At 39.7% G+C, this 26,657-nt stretch overlaps 1 protein-coding gene, 1 long non-coding RNA gene and 2 pseudogenes across 2 annotated transcripts; 1 reads left to right on the forward strand and 3 right to left on the reverse strand.

The window, feature by feature from the left end:
- Window positions 1–1,482: 1,482 nt before the first annotated feature.
- Window positions 1,483–4,411, forward strand: LOC104448290 (annotated as a pseudogene).
- Window positions 4,412–16,525: 12,114 nt separating this feature from the next.
- Window positions 16,526–18,612, reverse strand: LOC120295001 (annotated as a pseudogene).
- A 752-nt stretch (window positions 18,613–19,364) lies between these two features.
- Window positions 19,365–19,926, reverse strand: LOC104448303. The gene is made up of 2 exons (XR_005552370.1): window positions 19,730–19,926; window positions 19,365–19,617 (listed from the first exon to the last, which is right to left on the reverse strand). It is a non-coding gene; the product is annotated as an uncharacterized LOC104448303 (long non-coding RNA).
- An 811-nt stretch (window positions 19,927–20,737) lies between these two features.
- Window positions 20,738–26,163, reverse strand: LOC104448259 (probable disease resistance protein At4g27220). Its single transcript, XM_039314311.1, has 4 exons — window positions 26,117–26,163; window positions 23,717–24,443; window positions 23,000–23,554; window positions 20,738–22,896 (listed from the first exon to the last, which is right to left on the reverse strand). Exons 2-4 carry the CDS (start codon window positions 24,369–24,371, stop codon window positions 20,738–20,740), a joined length of 3,369 nt encoding a protein of 1,122 aa, XP_039170245.1. The 5' UTR covers window positions 24,372–24,443; window positions 26,117–26,163.
- Between the last annotated feature and the right edge of the window lie 494 nt (window positions 26,164–26,657).

The following is a 26,657-nucleotide window of genomic DNA, read 5'->3' on the forward strand; positions in this document are numbered from 1 at the left end:
ACTTCAAAATTCATATGCTGATCAGTGTAAGTAAGGATTTTTGGAACATCAGGAAATGTAGAGATATAATTAATCTCCCTTCCAGTAGCAGCTTCCCTTTCATTCAGAAGATGTTAAGAAAGCGCATCAAGTTTTTTCTCGCTCAAATTAAAGTCTCCTTTATTGAGAAAACTTCACAATATTTTTTGAAGATTGATGAAACCTTTTGAAAGGTGCTCATACCGACAGCTGAGTGTTTGGATGAGGCCATGACTTATAATAGCTATATATATGCCGCGTCCTTGCACTATCAAACTCTTTTGAAAGGTGCTCATACCGGAAATCAGCTGAGTGCTTGGATGAGGGTGTGACTTATAATTGTGGCGTTTGAAGAATGCAAGGACTTCATGGATCTCAACTTCTATTTCCTACTCATAATGCGCTCGGCACTGGCGAACTTGAGGAGGCGGGTGAGTTTGAAGTGACGAACTTGATTATGCTGGGATGGAAGGTGGATGAAAGCAAAGAGAAAGTTATGGTGAGGATCCATGGTTAAAGCTGTTTCATCTACTTGAGGCTGGATGTACATTGTGCACTTCAATCAGGCTGGATTGCATTACACAAATTCATATTATTCTAAATGATGGATGCTAGTCAATGAAACATCATCATTGTGGTACAGGTTAATGTTATGTATGACTGTCGTGCCAAGTTGCAAACACCACCATGAAAAGGAACTGCAGAAGCAATAATTACATTTGAGACGAGGGTTTAACAAGAAAATCATCTCTTTGGTCTTGGCAATGGGCATACTTTAGAATAAGAAAGCATGTATAAGAGGAGAGACCCTTCACTTTTCATGTACTTCCGCTACTTTTCTCATCAAGCCCATGATACTTTCAATTCAAGTACTTTTACCGACACAAAATGTCTTATCAAATCCTTACGGATAGAGAATGAATCAAATTTTATACTTTTTTGTACACTGCCAGCTTGCCACCAAGTCACTATTCATGATGGGTGTTAACTTAGTCAATATTTAATGCACATCACACATCAGCATAGTTCAACGGTTATATCAGTTAATTTTTTTGTCAGAATGACTTGATTAGACATTACATATAAATAGAAAGACTTTATTAAAATAATTGAAATCACATGATAGCCAAAGTATATAGACAATAAAAAAGGTCGAATCATAGTAAGAACAACAGCAACAGAACAAGACGAGGAGCAATAATGTCTACAGAGAACAGCTACAACGGAGAAGAGAGCTGCATCACTTTTGCTGATTGCTGTGAGGAAAGGAAAACGGCCCCATACAAGAAGAAGGCCCAACACAGAACCAAAGGCCTGAAGGGGCGGTCCGATCGCGTCACTTCACTTCCCACTTTACCAACCGAGTAATTTGCTCAGGCTGAGCAAGCAAGCAACATAGACAAACGGCTGCGGAGAAAACGCGGGCGTTGGAAATGAACAACATTCCCTGAAAAACGGAGAAGCATTTGGGAAGTCGACATGGAAGGAAAGATCACGACTTTAATACTGTTCCTGTGCATCTTCTCGGCTGCCGTCACGGCCGATTACGTGCGGCCCCAGCCTCGCAAGACCCTCGATTTCCCGTGGGACCGCAAGCCCTCTTCTTATCCCCAGCAGGTGAAGGACTTATCGATTCTCGCGCCTCCTTTTTTTTGTCTGTCGATCTTTCGTTTTCGAAAGCCCTCCTTTTTCGGGGGGGATGGAATTTGTCGAGTTTGCACGGCTTCATTACCTGGGTCGTCCTTTTCTGTTGAATTCTTTGCGGTTGCGGGGTTGAATTCGGCTCGGTTGTCTGCAAGTTCTGAAATTGTCACTTTCTTGGAGCCTTTTGTTGTGTTCTTGAAGCTGGAGTTGCTTCGAGGTTCATCCTGTGGTGAAGATTGTGAGATGTGGAGTGTCAAATGACGTAAAGAGGGATCTCGACTAATGGAAAGTACAAAGGGGAAAAAGGAAATTTAACGTTAGCTTAGGTACTTCATACGGCAACAAACCAAGATTAGTCGTTTTTTACTAAAGTTACTATCTTTATCTTTATCGGTGTGATGACTACTGTCAGTCTTATCGCCCTACACCATCCTCGTAAACTATGTTGATTTTCAGCAGTATCGCCAATTTATGGTGAAGGCCAAGGTGTTGAATGATCTGTTAGTAATCTGCCATACGACAATATGTTTCTTGTTTTTCTCAATTTATGTGTCTATTGAGTTTGTTTACTTGATTCGCTTAACGGGCAGTGGATTCATCGATAGTTGGTCTTTTCAGTATTGTTCTGAGATGAGTTCCAGCTGCTTCACCAACATCTTGAATTGATACATTACGTGATGGTATCAAAATCCTCTTGCAGGTTCACATTTCTTTAGCTGGAGAGGGACATATGTGCATCTCATGGGTCACTGATGGTAAATCTTCCCCTTCATACGTGGAGTATGGAACATCACCTGGTCGATATGACTCTACAGCTCAAGGAGAGAGCACTTCTTATAGTTATCTATTTTATAGCTCTGGAAAGATACACCACACGGTGATCGGGCCATTGGAGAGCAACACTGTTTACTTCTACAGATGTGGAGGAGAAGGTCCTGAGTTCCAGCTCAAGACTCCTCCTGCAGAACTTCCGGTTGCTTTCGCTGTTGCAGGAGATTTGTGCCAAACTGGCTGGACTAAATCAACACTAGACTACATTGATCAATGCAAGTAAAATGTGCATCTCCTTCCTGGAGATCTGTCCTATGCTGCTTACATACAGCATCACTGGGACACATTTGGTGAGCTGGTGCAGCCACTTGCAAGTGCAAGGCCTTGGATGGTAACACTAGGAAACCACGAGATGGAGAGCATTCCACTGATTAAAGATGGATTTCAGTCCTATAATGCTAGGTGGAAGATGCCATAGGAGCAGAGTGGATTGAATTCGAATCTATACTACTCTTCTGAGGTGGCAGGCTTCCATGTCATCATGCTTGGCTCATACACGACTATGATGACTACTCAGAGTAATATAACTGGTTGAAGGTTATTCTGCATTTCCCTTTTCTTTGTCATGCAAAAGTTGTTGCAATACTACAGATGCGGTAGTGAATCAATTAAATGCGCTGATTACAAAGGAGGAAGTTTGTGCTGTTAGCCATCTGTAAAGTTAGGATTCTGAGTTTGAGGTAACAAGTCTCACAGATAGGAAAGATTAAGTTTATAATTTATATATCCTTGATTATATTTTGTTAAGAGTAATAGATTTAAAATCAAATTTAGCTACTATTTTGCTAATGAGGCAATTTTCAATCTTGACCTTGCTATGGGGAATTAATCTCCATATTAGTTGTCAAAGGCAAAGGTGTTCATTGTCAGCTATCATATGTCGCTCTTTGTTCTCTTATATTGATGCGAAGGACTTGTGCTGATATTTAGTGCTCATTTGTGTCTGATGGTTTTGAATTTTCTGCTAAAATACATTTCTTACTCTCAATCTACAGGCTGATCTTTCAAAGGTTGATCACAGTAAAACTCCATGGCTGATCCTGTTGTTCCATGTACCTTGGTATTAACAGTAACCATCCTTCACCAAGGAGAAGGCAATGGGATGAAGCAAGCAATGGAGCCACTGCTTTATGCATCTGGGGTGGACATGGTATTTGCAGGTTCTGTGCATGCTTATGAGCGATCTGTATGACCCTATACCTTTACTTTTTCATCTCTTATTGTCATTTGATGTGCACAAGGCATGATTTTAAGTGGTCATCACTGAACAGAAACGTGTCAATACTGGACAACCGGATCCTTGCGGTGCTGTTCTCGTTTCTGTTGGCAATGGGGGGAACAAAAGGTTTAGCTCATAGGTATGTCCTCACTCTAAAGAAAGCTATTGATTAGGGATTCGATAGGGCATCCTGTTGATGAATTTTCAATAGATGCATCGGGAAAGGCTAATGTGGCTCCTGTGTATCATTACAGATGTAAGAACCCCCAGCCAGAGTGGTCTGTCTTCCGTGAAGCCAGCTTTGGTCACGGTGAGCTCAAGCTTGTGAATTCAACACATGCATTCTGGAGCTGGCACAGGAATGATGATGATGAGCCAGTGAGGTCTGACCAGCTGCGGATAACTTCTTTGGAGAGTTCGGGTTGCCTCGCCGAAAAGAAACACTACTTGAGGAAAATTTTCATGGCTCCTTGGTATTGGCGTTATAGAATCCTGATGCCATGGCCTATACAGGATTAGTCTTATGGTGATGTAGCTAGGATAGGGTGATGCCTTATCAATATGTTTTTTTTTTCGTTGGTCGGTTGTCAATTATGTACGTTGAGACGGTGCAAAATTGAGTGAACCCTGTGGGATTCGATAGAAAATATATTTTCTGGGAAAGTTGAGGTTGCCAGGTTTCCATTGCGCGTGATGGCCATGTTGAATGCAACCTGCACTATCCTACATTGTGACAATCAATCTCATCCTTCTCTCATATCTTTCATCTAAGTTTCGAATAAATATTTTTCCTTAATTATTGAAAGAATAGTAAAGTGTTCATTCTATGATTGCTTAGTTTAAAACTGCGTATAATGGCAAAAAGGAAAATTTTATCGAATGTTTTATTTCTTCATCCAATTAAATCTTATTATTAACTCACGATGAAATCGCACAAGAAATGAAAAATAACGTGCACGCACGACACATGCATGAAGCTAATTCTATTTTACGACACTTTGGAGAGCATTTTGCTTGTTGCTTGCCTGTGATTTTGAGCTCTTAAATCTAGTCAATTCTTAGTTCTTAGATTATTTTTTTTCATATTTATATGATATACATTGTCAATGCAAAAAGTATTTTCATACAAGCGGTTTTATAATGTGGAAATATCATCCATACTTATAGAATAAATCTACGTTTTAAACATAAAAAGTATATATGAATCGTTTTTCAAAGCCTGCTCCTGTAAAGAAATTTTTACATCGCTGGCATACAAAAATCTAATCCAAGAAATACCACCTGTGGTGGCGGCATAGGTGGTTGGTCGCTGGTTCCTCTCACGAAAGGTCTAGCGTTCGATCCACGGCGTCGTCTGCCTTGCAGGAAAGGAACCTATGACTTACCCGACAGGCAAGGGTGGTGGTGACTCTACCTGTCATCCAGGGTTTACCCACCGGCTGCCCACTGTACGGGGTTCCCAGGGTAACCAAAAAAAAAAAAATCTAATCCAAGAAATCGTAATAAATCCATGCAGAAATTGTGCAAAGCTCTAACTAGGAAGGGAAAGTGGGGGAGGATAAAGAAAAGAAAAATAAAGAAAATATAAAGAAAAGAAAAAGAAAAAATAAATAAAATATTGAAAAATATTGAAAAGAATAATATTTAAATGTTATTAAAAATGTTCATGTAGCATCAATTATGCCGCGTAAAATAACTATGTTCACGTTAATGATTTTTAGCCAAAATTAGCTTAATAAAATAAATTGACATAAATACAAAATGTTGAGGACTCAATTGATAAAAAAAAAAAAAAATTAAGATTGAATTGGCACAATCATAAAAGATTTAAAACTTTTTGCTAATTTTCCCCATTATTCTTATAAAATACAGCATGTGAACTTGTGGTGAACTCTCTAAGGAAACCCCTCGCTTATACAGTATTAGATTAGGGTGATCATTCATGTATATCCATCCTGCCATCGTTTATTGCTTCCTAATATTCTTCTTGGATGAGATTCAGAAACACCATCGGTGTAATGCATGAAGTAGACAAAAACCGGTTTTGACTTGTGTGGTTCATCACTCAATTCTCTGGACATGGTGTTGCCATCTCATTGGCGTCTGCAGCACGGATGGAAGGGCTGCTTCAATCCTACTCATATGTTGTGAGCCAAAATTCTATAACTTGCGTGGTACATCACGGACTTATTAGAAGTTAAGGATGCAGGCCCTTCTTGTTGGGAAAAAGAAAAGAATATTTGTGGAGAATGCCCAGATAATTTTCCCGCTACTATTTCTGTGAAAATTAAATAGGATATTAAATGAAAGCAATAAAGATGAATAGTAAATAACACCAGAATTTTTAACGTGAAAAACCCTCCAAGGTGAAGGAAAAAATCACGGGACTGTAGTCCACTTCAAACTTCCACTATGATAAATAATGGGATACAACTTCACCTAGAGGTGGATCTCTCGCTGTCTTCAATTTGTGAATCTGAACCTCTCACAAATTGGATAACTCTAAAAAATAACTCTATTTCTTGAAAGAAGAAAACTGTTTCTTTCGCTACGCTGCTATGATCTTCTTGCTTTTGTAACCTCATCTCCGTTGAGGAGGACTCCTATTTATAGGAGCAAATGCAATCACAATTTTGGAATTGTACGATGTAAAAAATCACAAAGATTTATCTCCTAATTTCTCGTGATTTTGTAGATATGAGAAGATCACTTTGATTTCTTTCCCAATCTCCCTTGATTTTCTGGATGTGGAAGATCACGTTGATATATCTCCCGATCTCTTTTGATATCTTCTTTTTCTTTTTTCTTTTTCTCCTTTTTTTTTTTCTTTTTGCTTTTACACACTCACTACTATACATATTCTACTATAGATATACATAATTGCATTGGCCTCTCCAATTGGGAGTGACCTACTCAACAAATCTCCCCCTCACGAGCAATTTGGAGAAGGTGTCAAACCTGCAAAAGTTCGACATGCTTGCATCTTCACTGTAGATAGAGATTTTGTCATCATATCTAAGCCGTTGTTGTCAGTGTGTATTTTCTTTAGCTGTAGGGCTTTTTCTTCCAACACATCACGTATCCAATGATATCTGATGTCAATGTGTTTGGATCAGGAGTGGAAAGTTGCATTTTTGCTGAGGTGTATTGCGCTTTGACTATCCGAATACAAGATATACTCCTCTTGATTGTGGCCCACTTCTTGTAGAAACTTCTTCATCCACAAGTTCTTTACATGCTTATGTTATCGCAATATACTCTGCTTCAGCAGTAGATAGGGCAACACATTTTTGTAGTCGAGATTGCCATGAAACTGCTCCCCCTGCAAAAGTCATTAGGTATCCCGATGTGGACTTTCTTGAGTCCACGTCCCCTGCCATGTCTGAATCCGAAAAACCTTCTAACACAGTTTTACCATCATCAAAGCATATACAGTTATTAGAAGTACCTCGAAGATACCTGAATATCGATTTGACCACTACCCAATGTTCCTTACCAGGCTTGGATAGAAATATGCTTACCACACCAACTGCATAGGCGACATCAGGCCTCGTACATACCATCACATACATTAGACTGCCAACCACCGATGCATAAGGAACTTTTTCCATTTCCTTCTTTTCTATCTCACTTTTTGGGCACTGCTCTAAGTTGAGTTTGAAATGATTTGCAAGTGGAGAACAAACTGCTTTGGATTTATTCATATTAAATCTTTCAAGAACTTTATTAACATACCATTCTTGAGATAACTAGAGTTTACGATTCTGCCTGTCTCGCAAGATTTCCATCCCAAGAATTTGTTTTGCGGGTCCCAAATCCTTCATCGCAAAGCACTTGCTTAATTCCTTCTTTAAGTTGTTGATCTTGCTTTTATCCTGGCCAACAATTAGCATGTCATCAACGTAAAGCAAAAGAATGAGGAAATTATAATCAGTAAATTTCTTGACGAAAACGCAGTGATCAACGGTGGTTTTGCTGAACCCATTTTCTTCCATAAAGGAATCGAATTTTCTATACCACTGTCTTGGTGCCTGCTTGAGCCCATAAAGACTCTTCCCATAAAGACTCTTCCTCAATCTACACACAAGATTTTCTTTGCCTTTGATTTTGAAACCTTCCGGCTGATCCATGTAGATCTCCTCATTTAGATCTCCATGTAAAAATGCAGTTTTCACGTCAAGTTGCTCGACCTCCAGGTTTAAGCTTGTTGCCAAGCCAAGGACAACTCGGATAGATGACATTTTAACTACAGGAAAAAATACCTCATCGAAGTCGATATCTTTCTTCTGAGCGAATCCCTTCACAACCAACCTTGCTTTGTATCGTGGCTGTGAGTTACCTTCTTTAGTCTTTAATCTGAACACCCACTTGTTTTTTAGAGCTTTTCTTCCTTGTGGCAACTTGACTAAATCATAAGTATGATTTTCGTCTAAGGATTTCATCTCCTCCTGCATAGCTTTTAACCACTCCTCTTTGTGCTCGTGGAATAAAGCTTCTTGGTAATTCTCTAGTTCTCCCCCGTCAGTGAGCATCATGTACTCATTGGGAGAATATCTACGACTAGATTGTCGTTCACGAGTTGATCTCCTCAATTGAGGTTCTAATGGGACCTATTCAACAATTGGTTCAAGTTCAGTTGAAGTATTTTTACCTTCAATCCTAGATTTAGCTTGCTTGTTAATATGAGGAGCGATTGGGCCAAGATCAACTAGTATTCATCTGTTAATGGAGATTTCTCATGCTTTTCAAAGTCCTCGATTGTCTGATCTTCAAGAAATACCATGTCCCTGCTTCTAACTATTTTCCGGTTAACAGGATCCCCGAGTCTGTAACCGAATTCTTCATGTGCGTACCCCAAAAAAATACATTGCTTTGATTTTCCATCAAGCTTTGATCTCTCATCCTTTGGAATGTGAACAAATACTCTACAGCCGAACACCTTCAAGTGGCCATAAGAAATATCCTTACCAATCCAGACACTTTGTGGTACATCACCATTAAGTGGAGCTGAAGGTGATAGGTTGATTAAATCGACTGCTGTCCTCATTGCCTCACCCCAAAAGTGGTTTGGCAACTTTGCGTTGGAGAGCATACATCTGATTTTTTCACATATGGTTCTGTTTATCCGTTCCTCGACACCGTTGTGTTGAGGTGTTTTTGGTACAGATCTTTCTAGTTTGATCCCAAGGTTCTTGCAATAATCTTCAAAAGGTCCTCGGTATTCGCCACCGTTGTTTGAGCGTACACACTTCAATCGCCTGCCTGTTTCTCTTTCAACCTTCATATGAAATTGCTTGAAGATTTCCTACACTTGATCTTTAGTTTTCAAGGCAAATGCCCACACATTTCTAGAGTGGTCATCAATAAATGTTACAAAATAAAGCGCACCTCCAAGTGTCCTAGTTTGCATTGTGCATACATCAGTATGTATCAAATCTAAAATGGTGGGGAATTGCGAAATGCTACTCTATGTTGTTTTCCCATAATGCAGTCGACACAAGTATTCAACGGTGTACCTTTCATTCCGGGTAGAAGTTGCTTTGAATCTTAAGTCCTTTCTCACTCATGTGTCCAAGTCGCTTATGCCATAACTCGGTGGTGACTCCTTTTCCGATTACATTCACCTCTCCACTACACGGCTTGAATTGTGTGATATAGAGAAAGTTAGTCTTTTCTCCTTTAGCTACCACCAAATTACCTTTAGTGAGTTTCCGTTTTCCATCACTAAAGAAATTGATGTAGCTTTCGTCATCAAGCTTGCCGGCAGATATAAGATTGAAGCGTATGTCCAGAACATGCCTCATATCTTTGAGTAGTAGCCTACATCCAACCTTAGTCTCCAAATAAATATTACCCATACCAATAATTTTGGACGTACCTTCATTTCCCATCTTTACGAGTCCAAAATCGCCAATGGTGTAAGATGTGAAAAGATCTTGACGAGCCGTGACATGGTAGGATGCACCAGTATCAACTACCCATGTCGAATCTTGGGATGCAAGATTAATGAAATCATCACTTTGAATAATGATCACCTCATCTGCAATATTTGCAGTGTCATTCGTCTGGTTCTCGTTAGCTTTTTTGATGTTATGACTTTTTGATTTCTCTGCCTTTAGCTTTTTGCATTCTTGGATGAAGTGTCCCAATTTACCACAATGATGGCACTTCTTGTCTCGTCTGAAGTTGGATTGGGACCTTCCTTGTTGCTGATTCCGGAAATTTCGGCTTTTGCTTCTCCCTCTCTATTCTTGATTTTCTTGTCGATTAATGACAAGAGCCTCAGATGTAGGGTTGACTCCACTTTCTTTTTGCCGGGATTCTTCATTCAACATTCTATCTTTTACCACGTCCATGGTAAGCTTGCCGTCAGGAGCCAAGTTGCTGACCGACACAACAAGTGTGTCCCAACTATTTGGCAAAGAGCTAAGCAGCAGTAATGCCTGCAATTCATCATCTAATGTCATCTTCATAGAATTGAGTTGGTCTACTATATCTTGGAACTCGCTCATGTGTTCCGAGACACTGCTCCCGTCTTTGTATTTCAGATTCACAAGCCGCCGCATGTGATTTGCTTTATTTTGCGCCGTTGTTCTTGCGTACATTTTCTCTAATTTTTGCCAAAGAACACCAACATCATGTTCATTAGCAAAATTTTGAAAAATGCTCTTATCAATCCATTGTCGGATTTGAGCGGCGCACTTCCGATTGAGCACCATCCATTCGCTTTTAGACATTGTCGTTGGTTTGCCGCCAGAAGACGACGCCAATTTGGCTTCCGCTACAGGATTTGACTCCTCGGACGTTGGTACTGGCACCTCCATCGGTATCACAATTGGCCTCCAAAGATCTTTAATGTATAGCAGATCCTCCATCTTTGGTTTCCAGATTGCATAATTGAATGCAGTCAATTTTATCATGTTGCCAAAATTTTCCACCACTTAATTCTGCACAGAAAAATAATATATATAGAGCAACCTGGCTCCGATACCACTTGTTGGGAAAAAGAAAATAATATTTGTGGAGAATGCCCAGATAATTTTCCGCTACTATTTTTGTGAAAATTAAATAGGATATTAAATGAAAGTAGTAAAGATGAATAGTAAATAACACCAGAATTTTTAACGTGGAAAACCCTCCAAGGTGAAGGGAAAAACCACGGGACCGTAGTCCACTTCAAACTTCCACTATGATAAATAATGGGATACAACTTCACTGAGAGGTGGATCTCTTGTTGTCTTTAATTTGTGGATCTGAACCTCTCACAAATTGGATAACTTTCAAAGATAACTCTCTTTCTTGGAAGAAGAAAACTATTTCTTCTGCTACACTGCTATGATCTTCTTGCTCTTGTAACCTCTTCTCCGTTGAGGAGGACTCTTATTTATAGGAGCAAATATAATCCCAATTTTGGAATTGTACGATGTAAAAAATCACAAAGATTTATCTCCTAATCTCTCGTGATTTTGTAAATCTGAGAAGATCACTTTGATTTCTTTCCCAAACTCCCTTGATTTTCTGGATGTGGAAGATCACGTTGATATATCTCCCGATCTCTTTTGATATTTCTTTTTCTTTTTGCTTTTTCTCCTTTTTTTTTTCTTTTTGCTTTTACACACTCACTACTATACATATTCTACTATAGATATACATAATTGCGTTGGCCTCTCCAATTGGGAGTGACCTACTCAACACTTCTCACGCTCTATTTGGGATTAACACCCACTCTCACTTGACGTGAGTCCGGATAACATGGATTCCCTTACGATTTTTTATGAAGAAAAGAAGAATCAACACAGGGAGTGTTATTTGACATTCGTTGAACACTAGTTGGAGTGTAGTCCAATGACTTGGAGTAAAAGGAGCAGACGGAGCTGCACAAAAGTAATAAACACTCTGAAGCACCTTCAAACAGAATGGAGTTTAAGCTAAAGGGCTTGCTCAAGTAGTAAGGCATTGCCACACCGCTGGAGAACAATGGGTTCGGACACTCAACTAATATAAAATTAAACAAAAGGAAGTTGAAAGAAATAGCTTGCGGAAATATATTTATGAATTTTGCAAAGAGTACTGCCATCACAAGAGTAAACTTTATGCAGCAAGCATTCTGAATTTATTTTTTGTTTACCATAATTGCCTCAACATTTCGAAAAACTTAATATAAGGATTCATTTTAGCTTATGCAGATTGTTTAATTAAGTGAAAGTGAGGACGTGGGCAGCCAACTTTTTTTTTTCCGTATAAAAATATTATTTCCCCTTTTTCTACTCATTCTTTTTTTCTTTTTTTTCCTCCTTCCTCAGGCACCCGATCTAGCTGCTGAACCGTTGACATGGACCGAAAAATAACATCGACTTCTTGATTTAAATGATAGCTCATTGAAAATAAACAGTCCTATTTTCATTCTTAGACCTCCTAAAAGAAATTGAGTCTTTGACGTCCATTTTTCTTTTTAGCCGTCCATAATGCAATCCACCAATCAATCCTTGGTCAATAAAGAATTCTATCAACTCTAACTTATCAATCCATCGATCTTCTGGATAAAGTGCACAAGATAAGAAACATCGTTGAACTTCAGGATTACCAAGGCAATCGTAACTGAATTTTAGTTTAATTAAGACCTTTTCCATATCTGTTTGGCCCATATCTGATTCTTTCTAATTCACCAAGCAGTCCTTCCATTTAAATACATCAGTCACTCCTCGCATGTTTGATGCCATCGTGATGACTCCAAGTGGCAAGCCTGCATATTCTTTAACAATGGACTTCACAACTGCTTCAATTTCCAAATTAAGTGCCACTTCGGATCCAAGCTCCTGCATAAATAATCTCTCTGCTTCTTTTTGAGATAGAGGTTCAATTTTAATCTTCCACTGGACACTGCATTTGGCAGCATACATCAAAGGATCGAGTGGTCATAACCAACTTAAATCCATCTGCTCTAACAGGTATTCCCACCTCTTTAAGATTAAAATATTTCCACGTCATCGAGGATTATCGTAGACTTCCTTTTGGTTAAACAACTGGACAACATTGCTGCTCGTTTGCTCACATCCTTTAAATGTAGTGTGCCCAAACTTAGTGCCTCCCAAATGTCATCCTGCAACTTTTGTGGGTTGGAATCTTGTGAAACAGTGATCCATAACACATTGCCATAGTTTGCTTTTTCTAGGATGACCCCCCATTCCATAGATGCCTAATCAGGATACTTGATTCCCTAATAGGTACTCCAAAATCTTTGTAGCATTTCTCTGAAATGCCTCTCCCCCCATCTTTACATCTGAAAATTTATTGAATTTGGTCTCTCTTGCCTCAAGTACTCCTTTTGAGAATTTGCCTTGTCTCAGAAGGTCGTCTGCTTTTTGCTTCAGTTTATTATTCAGATGTATTGACAAACAACGCATACTTGTTGCTTCAGTATAATCATTTAAGAAACTTCTCCACATTCGGCAACCAATTCTCAACTTCCTTCTCTGCTTCTTTACGGATAGAGACGCAGCAAATTCTAACTCATCCCTTATGCCAGCTACTCTGCTATAGTGTAGTTCTAGTTTTCTTTTCAAAGCTCCATTCTCTTCAAAGTTGTTTCCTGTGTTTGGATGACTCGTCATTGGTGCACCCTCATTCATATCTAATTCTGCAATTTAAAAATTCCATCTGTTAGAGTCTCATAATAGCATTTTTGCTGGTCGATAACATAACATGGTGATACATAAGGATCAATTTAAGTAAATAACCATATACCCGATAATGATGATGGGCCTACAAGGCCTATTCCACAAGGTGGAATCTGAGGCGGTGGAAGAGTATTATTCAGAGCTTGTGATGATGATGGGATACATGGATCGACACCATTGGATCTTGTGGGTGACTTGTGACTAAACGATTTTTCCATGATGATGATGATGATGACACGGTTGGAATCTCATGCGCGGTCCCGAGATCAATGGATTGATGCAGAACACTTTGACGTTGAGTGGGCACCAAAGCGGGTTGTAATAAAATATTCGTGTGAGATCAATCAACAATTGGAGTTTCAAACCAAGCCATAGGTAAAACAACATCTAGAACTTGATCACACAAAACATCTACAATAAAAATAACTAGCTGCAAAAGTTAAATATTTTGAAAAAAGAAAGGGTGCAACAAAAAGGAGGTGATATCAGAAATAGGGAATATGCAATGATGCTTGGCATGTTCCCGATTGGACAACCCCCGTTCGTACCGTGTGTGAAAAAGAATCATATTTTAGATTTCGTCTGGGGACACATAAATATCTAATGGAAAATAAGTAACAATTTAGATTAATCTAGACACACCTTGTGATGATAATGGGCCTGCTGTATTTGTCGCCAACTCTGCAACTTGCAAATCAATTGCCTCAATAACGGGAGAGCCAGTTACAAGCTGTGATGCAACAGAAGGATCCCTGTCCACTGGAGTTTGTGAAGCAAATGAACGTGCATCATTCCCATATTCCTTCTCACACCCCGGGCAAAGCTGATCAGGATTCCGGACAGTGTTGGTCAGGCTTATATTGCTGAGTACAGGAACCACTTCCGCTACACCCGCTTGACTACAATCCTGCAAACGATTTGTACCGTCCACATCAAGGGATGAATCATTCTGTAATGATGATCCCCTTGTTTGATTATCCAGTACATTTACCTGACGAGATTCAACAAGATTCTCTGCCAAAGAGCCAGAAAGAATAGAGCAGTCTGGTGAATATAGCGGCCAATCTGAAGTGATTCCATCTACCCCGTTGAAGTGATTCCATCTACCCCGTTGAAATCTGATGAAACTGACGCTCTGGCGATTCCATATGCACGAGGAATTTTGGTAAGAGTAAAGGCGACGGTGGCTCCACGGATAATTGATTGTTGTGTTCTCTGTTCTCTCCTTCAGCCACCTCTCTGCTCTCTTCTTCAGCCCCCTCAGCATCTGACAGCATGCCACGTGATTGCGGTTCCACGGAATATTGATTGTTGGCTTCTCTGCTCTCTCTTTCAGCCACCTCTCTGCACCCTTCTTCAGCCAACTCAGCTAGAATCGGCATGTCAGTTCAGTGGACGATTGACCGATTGCTTCTCTGCTCTCTTCTTCGGCCACCTCATCGAGTAATGACTGCATTAGCTTCCTTAAGTGGTCCGGCACTTCCTTGCAAATGGAAGTCCAAGCAAGTGACCTTTCACTCCTGTAACGTCTCCAAAGAATTCTCCACTGCACTAGTGACAACGCCATTGGTTGTCCCCCAGTTTGTTGACGTATTCCCAGGCAATATCGTCTTTTGTTACGAAACTACAAGCAAATAGAAGGGACCCCCATCATAAAATATCCCAATCTTTGTGTATCTGTCTAGTGGGCATAGCATTATTCTCAAGCAAATAAAAGGTACCACAAGTACGAGAGCCACCTCATCATGTAACCACTGCATTAGCTTGCTTATGTGCTCTGGCACCTTTGTGGAAAAGGCAATCCCTTTGTCTGGAATTCTGAGAAAGTGACTTTTCACTCTTGTAACTCTTCCCGAGTACTCCTTCTGGCAGTGAGGACAACGCCATTTCTTGGGCGGCAGCCTAATCACGAATTTCCAGGCCATATCTTCAACTGGCAACATACTTGATTATCAACCTACAAACAAAAAGAGTGCACCCGATCATTTAGCATATTGTATATTTTCTTAGCGCGCATAGCACTATTATCGAGCAAATGATAGCATCCACAGGTACTAAAGCTATAAGCCATTCAACGACCCAAAGATAGTTTGCTACATGAAAGTCCCAATCAACTCAAGCACAACTTGGAAATTGCCAGCTACCTTCTCAAGAAAATAAGTAATTCTAGAATTATAAGATTCGATAGGTTGCATAATGCATAATCGTACAAAAGGGTAAAAATGAAAAAATAAATCACAAGCATCACTTGCATAATGCATCGAGTTGACAAAAGCCAGTTTTGACTTGCGGTTCATTCGTCAATTCTCTGGTCACGTACATTGCTATCTCATTGACGTCTCCTCTAATTATTGACCTGACGTATATTCAAGATTTTAAAACTACAGCTTATGCCGCTATCTAAATTAGTTCCACTCTAAAGATATATGTTCTTAATAAATAGAGTATTGCTTACTAAAAGCATACTCATTTTATCCGAGTAATTCCATCGAGTGCATTCAAAAAGTTTCATTGAACAAATGAATTTACTTAGTTTGAGAAATATAGAGAAATTTTAAGAGTTTATAGCTAAGTTATAACACAATATAATGAATTTATTTATTTTAAGTATAAGGAAATTGAATGGAATAAAAATGATATTGCTTTATTAAACTATATATTTATCTAACAATCTAAGCTTTTGAAATAGTTGGTCTTGATCTCAAAAAATCTTATAATTTCATATGATAAAAGAGAAATTGCATAAATTGTGCTCTCAACTTCACTTTAAAATGAATTATCTATAAAATTGAATCTCCTTTTCATAGGTAGATGCGCTGTTCATCTTTTTTTTTTTTTTTTTGGTTGGAATATTTTGCTGTGCCAGGTAAAAAGCAAGAAAGAAGAAAAGAAAAGAAAATTAGAATAGATTCAGACTAAACCAACGAAATTGGAAACACCAAAACAAGAATTTAGGAGAGAAGCCACGTATTCCCTTATCTGTCCAATCCCCATTTATTTCAAGTAATATAGAAAGCGTTGATAGTTGGAAGAGCTAAGATAAGGAAGATTGCATGGATAAAGGGGAGTCGAGCGAACAGTCAAATTTGTACCGACGACATGCAGAGAGCATCATGCAAGTTGAAAACATACAACATTGGCAGAATGCTTTTGGCTACGTTATTCAGAAGAGCTTCTCCAACCACTGGCTTCTTTCTTGGGTGATGGTGTTTTAACTTTATTGTCACAATGGGGATATTTGATGTAGCAAAGTCCTATGAAGGAGGCACCATGAAAGTCCTGGATAGTGGAGGAAAAGATTGTGCTTCATTTCTGTATCTTTGGCACAATCTGGAGTAGTAGTCCTTGAGTTGGTACTGGCAAGGGCAAGGGGTCCCTATTGTGATGATCATTTGAACATAACTCCTACGAGTACTTAGTGACCAGATAATTGATTGCAACAAGGGTTTCGATCCTCACAAATTCGTTTCCAGGGCATACACGAGGCCCTCCTCCAAAAGAAATAAAGCTATATGGCGGACTAACTTCTAGTTTTCAAATCTAGCAAGATCAAACTTTGATGGCTTCGGGAATATGCTCTCATCCATATGTGTCATGTTCAATGCCTAGAAGACTTAAGTCACACATCAAATACCAAATGTATGTCAATGGACTGGTTTCAAAGATAGAGAGAATAAATAGCAGATAGTGCAAGCAAGCATTTGAAGAGATCAGAAAAGTTATTTGCATCCTTGCCTGCCAGCCTTTAGGAATGAGGTAGCCACGATAGTCAATATCCCTTAAAGCTAACCTGAAGCCACCAAAAATAGGCGGAACCATCCTTAGAGTTTCCATCGCTACTCTCCATGTGCAAGGTCTTCCCAAGTTAAAGGTTCTCCTGAAGTGTTGCTTTTTGCAATCTCTTCTTGTTCTACAATAGCAAAACAAGCTTATTAATTGTCGCAATAAGGGGGAAGGAAGATGCTTCTGAGCTTCGTTATTGAAGTTGACATCAGGCTTTAGAAACTCAGGCAAATTTATGTATTGATTTTCCTTACATTTGTCAAGCCTTCTGTTATCCATCATCAAGATAGAGATTATTTATTATCCTTACGCACCTTGGGTCATAGTTCAAGCGTGGACTAGGTTTGAACAAGTTCTTCGTTTTGTTTCAATTTTCCTTCCTTTTTGGGCTGCAGGAATCTCTTTGTAGATTCGACAAATCTAAAAAGATGCTAGGATTAGAGGATGTTTACCTTGAAGAGCTACTTTATAAACAGCAGGATTCTTATATAGAAGACGCAGCACAAAAGTTATAAGTATGGATGAGGTATCATGTCCAGCAATCATGACAAGCTTGACATTTTGCAGAATTTCCTTGTCAGCCACAACTCGTTCATTTTCTTCACCGTGCTTACTTAACAAGCACATGATTAAGTCTTGATAAGGGGTCGCAATGTGCTGCTCTAGTTTTAGTTTCTTCTCTTGTACAAGTTCCTTCAACATACCTTGGACCCTGGAGCTTGCACGGAGGCTCCGATTGGAGTGTGTGAATGGCAAGTTCACCGGTATGGACAACATTCCCTCTACCATTTTTGAATGTTTTCCAAAAATTTCCCTCTTTCAGCTCCTTCCTCCATACTAAAGAGAAGAGAGCATATGATGTTAAATGTAAGGATTTTCATCAAGGGCAATGCCTATAGGAATATCAAAACATTAGTGTTATTCAATGCATTCATTCTCACAGTCGATACATGCAGAGGCAATATGAGTGTGAACCCCAGTCATACGAGACTATAGTGTGCAAACATTATGTGTATCTTAAAATCTAATATGTCTTGATGTATCTCAAACAGATCAAAGCAACAATGAGATTCTACAGAATATCAACATACTGCAACTTTTTCCTTTCCCTGCCACTGCAACCCGATGTGCTTCCAGACTTATTCAACTATTTTTCCCATGTATTGCTTCAGTGATTCTGGTCTCAAGCGACATGAGAGACTTCCTCACACGTCTGTGATCTTGACCATTGAGTTCAAACAGACTGCGGTCTCCCAGAATCGCGCGAATGGATGATGGCTATTTGTTGGCAAGCATGTTGCTGTCTCCATAGAATATAAACTTGTTTGCTGCTGGTCCATGAATGAACACCGTTGGTTTGGCGAAAAGAGTGAGCTTTGAGATTGGTCCATACTTCCTCACTCTTTCTCGGAGCCATTCTTCTCCCGAGTTTGTCCTCATGGCTCCTCTTCTTCTCCAGCCTAATAGAAAGAGAACTGGTAGAAGAAAGAGAAGAAAAGTGATTAAAATGTTCATTGTTGTGGGTGTAATTATGTGTCTGTGGGTGTGGATTTGTGTGATGAGGGGAAAGCAAGAGAGTTATATAGCTCCAAGTTTTTTTGTCAGTTTCTGAACTAGTAAATTAGGTGGTTGATTCCTTCTGGAACACCGGACCCTGTAGAAAATGCATCAACTTTGGTACAAGTCCAATTAAATAATAAGATTCTACCAATTTGTATAGTGTACCAGATGCTGTCTCGAAAAATTGCGATTGAGATAACTGAATCAACCACTTTCAACTTATGTTAGCTCATTACTGAGAAAAAGGACCATGAAGCAATCAACAACATGATTTCAGCAAATGCTTGAGAACTCAAAAGGAGAGCAACACTACCTTGGCTACTGTCCAGAATTCCGTTCTATGGACCAATACACTTTCATTTACCCCATGTTAGGAAGGACGCCCTTCTTTACTCTAACTAAATTCGATCCTTCTTTTGGAATAATGCAGAGGAGAAGCAAAAACAACACCACAACCTTTCGCCAAAGGTATTGCGTTCTATTCACTACCACTCTTAGGAACTTTTTAGAAACCAGTAGAAAAGGAAAGAACTCTCATTAGGTTTCAACATCTATTTACAGCAAGAAATCTTTCCCTGTTTATGCAACATAGTTACTTTACCCAAAACAATGGGAAAAAAAAGTGAAAAAAATTACTCAATAACATTTCATCATCTATAATAGTTTTTGCACAGATGAAATGCCACAAACCAATAATGAGATGTACGCAGTCACCCTGGGTCCCTGACTTCACATTCGAATGCGCCACAGATCAGCAAGGAATTTCTACATGCACTCAGTAGTCTTGCAGTGAAGAGGTGGAAACTCACATGTTTAGCAATCCCAAAGTCAGCAAGTTTGACTATCCCAGATGCATCCACAAATAAATTAGCTCCCTTTAAATCCCTGCGCAAGCCAAAGAGTTTTAACAGGTCTATAGGCACAAAGAAGAAGGTCTAATCGTCCTAATCCAATATGCAAGTCATCTCATGATGCTTGATCAAAGGTTCAGAATTACCCATGTATGGAGTTGTTAACATGCAGGGAAGCCAATCCAGTGAAAATATGGTGGGTAAAAGTACAGAAAACTGATTCTGTTAGGGTCCCAAGATGCTCCTGGATATACTTGTCTATTGAACCGTGATGTGCACATTCTATGTAAAGCCGATTCTCAACCTGAGTATGTATGAATATGTTGAAATTTTGGTGAGTCAAATAATGAATGCCCTGAGCTGGGACATGTAGATGCCGTGGAAAGGTGACTCACAATTTCACTGCCGTGAAGAAGGCTGGAAGGATGAAGGGGTGTTGTTTACAGGAGTCGTTATGCTTCCTTCTTGGCCTTGTCCCGCTCCGCTTATCATCTCCACCATTTTTTCGCAGCCCTCAACGTTGATTCTTCGAAGATTTGGAAGATGGAGCAGTCACTCATGCGGAAACAGCTTTCTCATGTTATTGCATCTTGCTACGTGAAGAAATGAGAGAGAAATCTCTTCAACTGGCACGTATGAGAGAGGACCTCCGATTATCTCCTCCATCTTCTCACATTTGACTACTCTGATATGTATCAGATTAGGGAAGTGGGGCATCCACTCAGATTTCACCACTCTCTTTATTTTATAACAGCCTTCAATGGAAATATCTGCGAGATTAGGGAAAAGTGGGAGCGGATGTGGTGGTGGGGATGTAACTGCTGCTATTATCCCCACCATTTTGTCACATCTATATATTAGAATGTTTTGTAGATGAGGAAGGTTGAATTTAGACCAATGCCCAAAGAGATATTTCAATTTCGGACATCGACATACATCCAAAAACCTAAGGCTCGAGAAGAGGAGAAGGGTAGGGGCTGTGGCAAGGGAGTCATGGATGTCAATTACTTCTTCGTCTTGTCCTCCTCAGAGCGCCCCCAAGTTTTCCCATTCTATTATAAATAGGTGCTCAAGGTATCCAAGCGGACCCATGCTAGACAAATTTGTCATACCGTTGCATTTCATCATTATCATTTCCTGCACACCTCGGGGAATCAAAATAAAAATGCCGGTGCATGCCCCTCCCCCCCCACGCTCACAATAGCATGACCCCACTCCCAAATGCGGACACTCCTCTCCAAAATCCCCAATTGAGTGTCAACACTTACTTCCCCAAGAAACGGTGATCCGTTTAGACTCCCCTTGAGTTTGTAATATCGAGGGCTATCACTCTGCTCAATAAACCTCACACACTTGTTGAAATCATCTATATTTTGAAGGGAGCATCCAAATGCCTCCAATGCCCCCAATTTTGTAATGTCTTCTTCTTTTACCGCCGAAACTTCAAGACATTGCAAGTTTAGTAAATGGTCCAGTATTCCTTTGGGCAATCTCGCAATATATGTTTTGTTAAGGTCAAGGTATCTCAAGTTCACCAACTTTTCCAAACCCTCGGGCGCTTCATGAAGAAAACAACCACTAGCGTCCAACTTTCTTAAAGATGTGAGCTTCCCTAGATAAGGAATACGGCGCAATTGCCTACACTTTCTGAGCAATAGTGCTCTCAAGTTTACCAATTCTAAGATGGAATTTGGAAGTTCTGGTAGTTGACATCCACTCAGGTTTAGAACCTTTAGCCCACATAACTGTTTGAAGAAAGAACCAGGGAGGACCACATCCTCTGACAAGCTTCCATTCAGTAGTAAAGTTGATAGTTTAGGACAATTTGGTGACATGTTCGATGGAAATTCACTAATTTCACTTTCCATCAGAGAAACTTTCTCCAAAACATCCGTCCAATATTCCTCTGGTGGAATCCTCCTCAACTTCTTTCCTGCTTTTACAATGGAAGTTGTACTCATGATATGCAATGCCATGTCTCTAATCAAATCATGCATTTTCATCTCGTGCCCATGATCTTCCAATAGGCAAACATTTCCAAGTTTGCTCAATATGGTGAGGCCTCTATCATATTGCTCCTTCCTCGTATTCAATCCACCAATCAATCCTTGGTCGATAAAGAATTCTATCAACTCGAACTTATCGATCAATTTATCTTTTGGATAAAGTGCACAAGATAAGAAACACTGTTGGGCATTGGAATTACCAAGGCGATCATAACTAAATTTCAGATTCATTAAGACCTTCTCCATACATGTTTGCCCCATATTTGATTTTTCTTCCAATTTAACCAGGGAATCCCTCCATTCAAACACATCAGTCACTCCTCGCATGCTTCTTGCCATCGTGATGATTCCAATTGGCAATCCTGCACATTTTTCAACAATGGACTTCACAATTGCTTCAGTTTCCGAATTAAGTGGAACTTCGGATCCAAGCTCCTCCAAAAATAGACTCTCGGCTTCCATTTGAGATAGAGGTTCGATTTTTATTTTCTCTCGACAATGCATCTGGCAGCATACATCAAAGGATCGAGTAGTTAAGACCAACTTACATCCATCTGCTCTAACAGGGATTCCCACCTCTTCAAGATCAAGACGTTCCCACACATCATCAAGAATCAATACACAATTCTTCTTTCTTTCTAAATGCTCCGCCAATATCGCTGCTCGTTTCTCCTCATCCTCAACCTCCTTAACATCAAATTTTAGCGCCTTCCCAATATCAATTTGCAACTTAGAAATGCTGAAATCTTTGGACACGGTGACAAAAACCACACCATCAAAGGTTGCACCTTCTAGAAGTCTATTATGTACTCGCTTCATGATAGTTGTCTTCCCCACACCACCCATTCCATAAATACCCAAATTGCATGCACGATTCTTCTTTAGATGGCCCCAAATAAACTCGATGTTCCCATGAATCTCTTCACCTATTAGCTTTCGTTGCAAAAATTTGACTCCTTTGGCATCTCTCTCCTCTATGAGTAGTGTTTGTGGAAGCGTTTTTCCTATGAGGTCTTCCACTTCTCTCGTCAATGTCTCCACCTGTTCCTTTGGTGGAAAAGTTTCCGCATTGGCTTGGCCAATTATTTGGAAATTATTTCTTGCTCTTTCTGTCTCTTTCAGCCATCTATCAACCAATATCCTCGGCTTCTTCCGAACTGAGGAAGCAGCAGACTCTATCTCCATCTGCTCCTTTATGACAGCTTCTTTGTCGTCGAGTTCTTCCACTTTTCTTTTCAGGTTTCTTATCTCTTCATCGTTGGCATAGATGCTCCGTACGTCCATGACTGGAGAACCCCTGTTCATATCTAATTTATAGAAAACATATGTTAGATTTCAATAAAATAATTTGGGGATATTTAAGAATCTAGTGGAACCATATAGTAAGAATGAAGATTAATCCAAACGCACCTTGTGATGACGATGGACCTGTTGCATTTGTTGCCGCCTCTGGAACTTGCGAATCAACTGTTGCCTCAACAATGTGAGAGTCACTTGCATGCTGTGATGCAATTGAGGGATCTATGTCCACTGGAGTTTGCAAAGCAAATGAACGGGAATCATTCCCATATTCCTTATCAAACCTTGGGTGAAGCTGATCAGCATGCTGGACAGTGTCGGTTGGGCTTGTATTGCCGTGTACAGGAACCACTTCCACTAGACACGGTTGACTACAATCCTGCAATCGATTCGTGCTGTTTACATCAAGGGATGAATCATTATGTAACGATGATCCTGCTGTTAAATTATGCGGTTCATTCATTTGTATTTCCTGAGGAGTGTTTACAATTACATCATGAGATTCGACAAGATTCTCTGGCGGAGAATGGTGAAGATCTGACCAGTTTAGTGAATACAGCGGTGAATCACCTCCAATGAACCCCTGCAGCCCATTTGACGAAGTGTTGCCGAGGACCTGATCATTTGGGAATGACGAAAGCCCTCTAGAATTTTGTTCTTCATGCCCTGTTTCACAAGGAGTTGGTCGGTCGAGAAGCTCTTGTAGCTCACTTGGATCAAGAGTAAATGAGAGAGATGAAGCAATTTCATTTCCATGGGCCACATCCAACCAATGGTTCGGTAAATCGGGTTGCTGGGCGGTACCTAGATTATCCAGAGGCATATTACCAGAATGCAAAGACACTTGATCCTGAGGGCATGCTGAAGCAGTACCAATTCCAGTCTGCCAATAGCAAGATGACCGCTCTGGCGGGCACCCAGGTTGATTCGTTTTCTCCGTGTCATTAGGATTCAACGCACAGTCACTTTGGAATATAATTTGGCTGGCACCAGAAGCTACCTGCTTATTTTGCGCCAATGACGGCATGGTTGAACTCCGATGAAATGGATACTCTGCTTGCGATTGTTGGTTAGAGCTTAACTGGTGGGTGAAGTTTGTCATGTCGGCCACCCCTCCTGGCATCGGCAACCTTGGTCCCACCAATTCGAGGCTTGTTTGTGACAAAGAAACGTCTTGATGAACATTTTGAGCTTGCATTGGCATTGGCATTGGCATGTCATGTAACAGTCGTTCCGTGGAGGATTGATGGTTGGCTTGTCTGCTCCCTTCTTCAGCCTCCTTCCTCAGTAAGGACATCATTAGATCTCTTATATTACCAGGGACTCTGGTGCAGATGTCAATCCCTTTTCCTTTGACTTCACCCAAATGACTTTTCACTCTTGTAACCTGTCCATTGTATACTTTCCGGCAGTAATAATAACGCCATTTCTTGCCCTCGAGTCTCTCCACGTACTTCCAGGCTATATCTTCATCTCGCGGCATCTTGTTGACTCGAAGAGGAAAGCTCTATGTTCAGCCAAGAATTCCACCTGTTCGCTGGTCTTGTTTATCAACCTACAACCAAAGAGAGCACAGCACATCATATAGCTTGACAATTTTTGTATATCTTCTCACGGCGCATAGCATTACTAGCAAATATAACATCCACGAGAAATAAACCTCTTCAACAATGAGAAAGCCAATCTGCAGATTGATATTCAAGAATCTAAGAAATAGATGACTTCATGAAATTTCAAAAGAGATCTAGAAAAGGGCACGGAGTCCACGAAATGATATGAGAGTTCGATTTTTTGGAGAGAAGAAAGACCCGGTCAACCCAAAATAGGCTTGGAAATTGCGGAGGACCTTCTCAAGAAAATAATTAATTCTAGAGACTGAGGTGGTGCAGTAGGTAGGTTTTTTTTTTTTTTTCCTCCAATAAAGATCTATGACTTTTCATTTATCATCCGCATAAGCATTACGTACGTGCAGAAATTTGATATTCAAAAGATTAAAGTAAATCATTTTTTACAAAATATTTGAATTGTAAATATTGAAATGAAGTTACAGAAAAAAATAAATGATACGACGAACAATGTGTACATGTATTTATGGATAGGGAGAAAAATGAAGAAGCAGAAGTAGAGAGATTTAATCCCCTTATTCCACCAGGAACAAAAGCACAAGTGGAGAGATGTACTAGATCTACATATAGGAAATAAATAAATGGAAGTTAAACAAAACTTATAGGAAAAAAGAGGAAAATAATTGGATTATTTAAGTAGGAGAATGTACTCTGGAAGGAGAATCCCATGCGGCCCTTACATATAAAGCATGGGATCCAGAGGTGCATCAAGAGGGGAGGGCAATTGATTCCCATGTCATTGTCATCAAAAGGAGTTAGACCGTATTTCTCACGAAAACGTTAGCCTTTCGACCAATTTCAATTTCAACGGTAAGGAAACTCATATGAATTTGCACCCAAGAAACTTTTGAGCTCACTTATCTTATCTTTTTTTTTTCACCCAAAATAGTTACTAATTATACAAAGATTTTAAAAATCAGTGTATCGTACGAGGTGGAAAACAATTATTGAATTTTAGAAAATGATTTACTTAATTACCAATTCTCTGGACTTTGCAAAGAAAATGAAAAATGAAAAACAAATTACCGAAGAAGGCTACCACACTATTTTCCTCTTCGTACTCCATCCATCCTAATATATATAAATGTCCGATTTTCTTACGTAGCATTGCTCATTATTTCCTCTAAAATGAGTTGCATTGTATTAATTCCGAAAACCTCTGTACTGCTGCCTATTTACTTTGCGTGAATATTGACTCGAATTTAGAATTCTACCGGCACTAAAAAATTCATGAGACTGACTTCGTATGCAGTATGGATCTTTAGACCAAAGTGAAAAAAATTTCAACCAAGAGATGATTTAAAAAGAAATTGTAACTTACTAGCTTTTAAGAGAAATTACTGTCGACACCTAAATTTTTCATCCAAAGGTCTCATTTGCATTTTCATGAAAATTAGCAATGAAATCCATCGATAATTTGACCCCTACTGAAAATACATTTGTAATCCCGCATTATCCATCTCTATTGCATTCTTTCGCATTTAAAATTGTGACCCATTTTAATTGTTACACGATCTGATACTGAATTTTTTCGTACTGAATTTAAATAGGAATTCTTATGAAAGTTTTGCACGCGACCCGCTCTCCAAATTAAAGTCCTTACCGCTTCCTCCTTCTGGTTGACCGAAAGGGTCAACTTGAGGCCACTTTTTTTTTTTTTTGTCAGTCCTACGCTAATCCTACTCTAACACTCACTCTCAGACTTTTGCCATGCCTCCTTGTAGGGCGTGGGAGTCGAAAACCCACTCCTGAAATGAAATCGTCTCCACCCCAATCCCCCCTGAGAATGTAGGGATTTGAACCCCCAACCTCTCCCTTCCAAGGTGGAAGGGTGGCCACTGGGGCAAATCCCCAGTGGTTAACTTGAGGCCACTTTCAACATGACATTCCTGCATCTGTGAATGTAGGAAATTAATTCTCATTAAAACGGGGGTGCAAGCTCTCCCTATATGTCAATTTTCAAAATTCTTATTTGGGTTTGTAAGGCATTAGAGCATAGAATAGCGCCATTTTGGTGGAAGCAAAATGAGGCTCGAGCAGGTATCCATCGGAAGAGATGAGAAGTGCTAAAATATAGGAAAGATTGCGGAGGGCCAGGCTTTAAAAGTCTTGTTATCTTCAATAAAGCTCTGCTAGGAAACAGG

The sequence above is a fragment of the Eucalyptus grandis genome, chromosome 6 (genome assembly GCF_016545825.1).
Source record: "Eucalyptus grandis isolate ANBG69807.140 chromosome 6, ASM1654582v1, whole genome shotgun sequence".
Taxonomy (NCBI): domain Eukaryota; kingdom Viridiplantae; phylum Streptophyta; class Magnoliopsida; order Myrtales; family Myrtaceae; genus Eucalyptus; species Eucalyptus grandis.